The sequence below is a fragment of the Ananas comosus genome, unplaced genomic scaffold (assembly GCF_001540865.1).
Source record: "Ananas comosus cultivar F153 unplaced genomic scaffold, ASM154086v1, whole genome shotgun sequence".
Taxonomy (NCBI): domain Eukaryota; kingdom Viridiplantae; phylum Streptophyta; class Magnoliopsida; order Poales; family Bromeliaceae; genus Ananas; species Ananas comosus.
In genome coordinates, this window is record NW_017892130.1 from 3,192 (window position 1) to 8,193 (window position 5,002).

The window sequence follows — 5,002 nt, forward strand, 5'->3', positions numbered from 1 at the left end:
ATGCATCAACTCCTCAGCAGACAAATTTTGAAATAGTTGGCTCGTAAGTTACACTATTATTTCTTTTGCACCATTACCGAGCCTTATTGCACTTTTAACCTCTTTATTTTAAGCGGTTGCACTACTCTCAATGCACTTTTGCACCATTATATTTTACCTCTGTCAACTGTAAGCAATGTATATTATACGGTTGCACTATTACATAATTTTTTCATTATATATTATTTTTATGCTGCACTGGTTCGTAATATTTTGCATCATTACTTCGACCTCTTGCACCGTATGAACTTTACACATAAGGGTTCTTGTACTATTTAATATTTACAATGCACTCCTTGCTTTCACTTGTGCTNAACTTGTGGCCTTCCGCCTGCTCCAGTAAATGCTGGTAGGCGTCGATCCTCCTTTGGTAACTCTCCCTTGCCGTAGTACTTTAAATCCCGGTTAGCTGAAGATAATGGCACCTTCAATTTAAGTTTTCGGGCCTTTTGTTGTTTTGATGTTTTTTCCAACACCGGGATGTCGATGATTTTTCGGGGCTGTATAGCAATCAAATAAAGAATTAAACACTAAACGCATTACACCATTGTGGACCTTATTACACTATTATAAGTTGTTACAGTCAATACATTACACCATTGCTGGACCTTATTACACTATTATAAGCTGAATCGCATTAAAGATCGATAATAGTGCAATATTCACATACCGGCATAGTGCTGGATTTCGGCATGGAAGACTTAATTCGCAGTGTGGGTAGGAGCCTTTGTCGCCGTTAAGAGACGAACCAAGCGTCTCGGCGGGATATGACATCAACATAAATATAGCAGTGAAAATCTGTCTCAGTATGTAAAATATGACATCAAGAAAATTGTACAAATACGTCGGAAAATTGATATTACACTATCATAAAAACAGTGATACATTTTGTGGAAAAGAGTGTAACAAGTTCGCAAGTAGTCCATTAGACTGGTATCAAGTATTACATTTCTTTTGATACAAATTACACGATTTTACAATACTTTGTAACATACAAGGAGGACTTGCATACAATACATCGTTCTATTACATAAAATTTAACCAACTTGCACAAATAATTATTTAACAAAGTATGGAATCATATAAGCTTCTACAATTTCACGAGCACGTAGCCGACGAAAACAGGTATTGGCGGCCAGGGGAGAGTGCCGAAGGAGACTACGAGGAGTAGGCGCCTCGCTCGGAAGGGGTACGAACCAGAAGAGAGGCGCTAACATCGACTCTCATTATCTAGAATGCTTTATTTTCCATGAGTCTGGCTGCTCATGGTAAATAAAGCACTCTAGATAGTGCGAATCAATCTTATCCTCTCGCTGTGGTGTCGCTGTCGGCGGCTGCCGCATCTCAGAAACTCGGCCTCGGCGCCGCCTTACCGACTGGGAATACGAAGAGCCTTCTCGTACACCGCCGCTGTGCTACCGCTTGCGGGAAACGCCGTTGTCGACTTCACCTCCTTGACCAAAGGTAGTGTCACATGGCTCTTTTTCGAAACTCGGACAACATCGGTTCCGCTATTCGCAAGACCAGGTGTTTGCTGTTCGGCTTTAATAATTTTAAATTAGTGAAGCAAATAAAGCACTCCAGATTGAATTGCACAATCTAATTACTTTACCAGGACGAGGGTCATTTTCACCGTTTTTTCTGGGCATTCGGTGCAGTGATTCGAGCATTCAAGAAGCACTGCAGGGCGTTGATTGGTATGGATGGTACGTTATTGCACTATTACGCAACTGTCACATCATTATTTTACTATGTTGCACTATTATATAATAAATTCATGAATGTAATACAATTCTTTAAACGATTACACATTAATATACACGGTTTCTTATTCTTCCAGGAACCTTCCTAACGGGTAAGTTTAGAGGTTGTCTGCTGACCGCGTCATGTATTGTTGGGAATAACTGCATATTGCCATTGGTGTGGGCAGTTGTTGAAGGTGAAAATCGCTATTCCTGGCACTGGTTTCTGGAACAGTTACGGGATGGCGTCGTCGGTGATCGCGACTCCAGCAGAGCAAATACTGTACTTACTATTGTTTCCGACCGCCAAAAAGGATTGATTGATGCTGTATCCGATGTTTTTCCGGATGCAGCTCATGGTTATTGCATTTACCATCTGTCTACCAATCTCCCGCACGCGCCAAAGAATACACCTGCGTGGAGAAGATTTTGGGCTGCGGCTCGTGCATACACTGTAGCGGAGTTCAACGAACACATGGAGAAGATGAAGGAGTTGAACCCCGAACAGTACAAGTATGTGGTCAAGCTTCCTCGGCATAGGTGGGCTACCCATTGCTTCTTGGGAAGGCGTTATTCAATGCTCACTTCCAACTGTGCCGAGACGATAAATAGTGTAATTCGACATTTAAAGGGCCTTCCAATTACCTACCTCGTCGAGGAAACACGAAAGAAAACAGCTTGTTATTTTTACCAGAGGAAAAATAATGGGGAAAATATTACCAGTGTAGTAACACCCTATGCAGAAAAGATATTAGGGAGCTCGAGGGAAACTTCCCGCTTTTACACGCTGAATCCTTCGACCGATGTCCTCTTTCAGGTAATATCGTTTATGTTGCACCATTTAGTCTGTATCTTACACTACTTATCCATCGGTTACTTCTAGACATTACACTATTTGTCCCACCCTTTGGTCTGGCTTCTTGTTTTTCAGGTAATTGCAGCCGACCGTACGGATGTTGTGGATCTTTCCAAAAAGACATGTTCCTGCAAGCGATGGGACATTGACGGCATTCCATGTAATCACGCCATGGCAGCAATTTCATTTAGGCTACGGGATCCGTATGATTTTGTCGAGGACTGGTTTAAGACCTCGACTTATCGCGCAACCTACAACGATTGCGTCCCCCCCACCAGAGGCAAAGAGCAATGGCCTGCAATACCAAGTAACGTTGTTCTACCGCGACCGCCAAACGTCCGCATATAACCGGGCAGAAGAAAGGTTTCGCGGCGAGAGTCTATTGCTAACGGCTTAATAAAGAAGCGGTGCCGAAATTGCCAGAGATGGGGGCACAACAAAAGGTCATGCAAGAATCCTCCTGTGGCTAGAGCAAACTAGCTGCCCGCGACGACATCCGCGGGCGCACCGCAGGAAACATCGAAAAATCCATACGTTTTATTGTAATAGTTCAAGGCTAATGTTAGTAGTGAACATATAGATAATTTGATTAAGTAAATTTTTGTAATAGTATAAAATAGAGGATAACAGTTCAACATATTTAAAAAATAGTGTAACAAGGATTTCAAAATTTTGACTGGTTAAGTGAAGTTGCAATGAAACGAGCCTACGGATACACTGTTATAGCGGTCATTGCACCATTTCTACTGCAGTAGAACCTTTCCGTTGCACTATTATCCCTGGCGCACAGATGCTAAGTCGACACGGCGGCGACGGCGGCAAGAGGTAGCGCAGCGGCGGATAAAGAGGTGGTGGAGTCTCCTCCTACTCTGCCCCGCTATTAGACGACCCCCATGTCCTTTCATTTGCACAATAGCTTAAGATTACATTAAGAAATAAAATAAGTAGGTTATTGAGAGGTTGCACTGGAACAAGTTTACGGATGCACTGTTAGAAGGGCGGTTGCACCCTTTCTCCTGTCATAGCTCCTTTCTGTTGCATTATTATCCCAGTTGCGTGCGTGCACTTAATATCATTTAGCTTCAGAAAATATCTTAAAGTCTTAAAGCTGAACAGCAAACAGCGGGTACGGCGAATACCGGGGCGGATGTGGTCCGTTTTCCAAGTAATGAGCGAGGTTGCGTAAAGCTGAAGTGGCGCATTTAATGAGCGCCAGACAGTACGGCATGGTCAGACCCATTGTTTGGAAATGAAAATAAAATAGTGTAACAGTCCTAAACAGTGCACCAATTTTTCCTAACAATTGCACTATTATGTCAATTGATTTGCACTTTTACATTCGTAATTGGTGACCTTTACTATACGTTGCACTATTTTTCCTTTCCACATGAACTAATTGAATAAAAGAGTGCAACTATTTTCTTATAAGTGTAATAGACTCAAAACAATGCAACGCCTTATCGGTATAGCTTCTGAATAGTCGGTTTATCTTCTCGAGACAGTTTTGATATACCCACCGGTGTCTCTTCGAGCGCCTAAGAGACGCTATAACGCACACGTTAGTATTTGCTATCAGGTTTATAATTTATTAGGTCAGTCAAAGAGGCACCGGTGGGTTGGTGAGGTGACGATTCGTTTTGTTTAAATATTGATTCCTCAGATGCATTCCCTATTACGGAGACACAGGTGTTCGTGAAAGAAGTGAAGACGACAACGGCATTCCCGGTAAGAGGAAGCGCAGCGCCGGACTACGAGTTGGAGGCTCCTCCTACTCCGCAGCAGCGCTTCCCCTTCTACGGGGAACGCCGTTTGTCGCGTTCGACTCGTTCACAAATATTGGCCTTGCTTTAACTTCCTCGCCTTTACGTAGAGAAGATTCACACTATCTAGAGTGTTTTATTTGCTAGGAGCCCATTGGTCCTCCTCTCATACAGTTTCTTAATTTCTTGCAGATTTTTACGATAACCATTGAACGATTTTTACGATAAAATTCCACCATACTAACTTAGTTGACCTCGTTTACACTGCGTTGTACTATTAACTCGTTTGAGGAAGAACTGGTAAATAAATATTTTTAACATGTTATCCTAAGTACTTTAAGTTGTCCAAAAATAGTGTAAGATTTTCCTAAGTATTTTAAATCGTCAAAAAACTCCGGAGGCCGCCGGCGACAATTCTGCGCCGCCGCCGAGCTCCTTCAATCCTTTAGCAGATATCTCGGCATATCGAACTCTATCCCCATCGACGATGTTCCTCCCCCACTGACTCTTGGCCTGCATTTGGACAGGACGCCTTTCTTTTGCACTATTAGCTTAATATTACATTAAGAAATAAAGAGAGTGAAATTTTTAATTTCATATATATA

At 42.3% G+C, this 5,002-nt stretch overlaps 1 protein-coding gene across 1 annotated transcript; it reads left to right on the top strand.

The window, feature by feature from the left end:
* The first annotated feature begins 1,605 nt into the window (after nucleotides 1–1,605).
* Nucleotides 1,606–3,406, top strand: LOC109705325. Its single transcript, XM_020226061.1, has 3 exons — nucleotides 1,606–1,745; nucleotides 1,880–2,598; nucleotides 2,713–3,406. Exons 1-3 carry the CDS (start codon nucleotides 1,739–1,741, stop codon nucleotides 2,983–2,985), a joined length of 999 nt encoding a protein of 332 aa, XP_020081650.1. The 5' UTR covers nucleotides 1,606–1,738; the 3' UTR covers nucleotides 2,986–3,406.
* The last annotated feature ends 1,596 nt before the right edge of the window (nucleotides 3,407–5,002 follow it).

Excerpts from the sequence above, each read along its gene's own strand:
- LOC109705325 (XM_020226061.1), top strand. Across the intron at positions 2,599-2,712 it reads CGACCGATGTCCTCTTTCAG|GTAATTGCAGCCGACCGTAC; the intron begins GTAATATCGTTT and ends CTTGTTTTTCAG.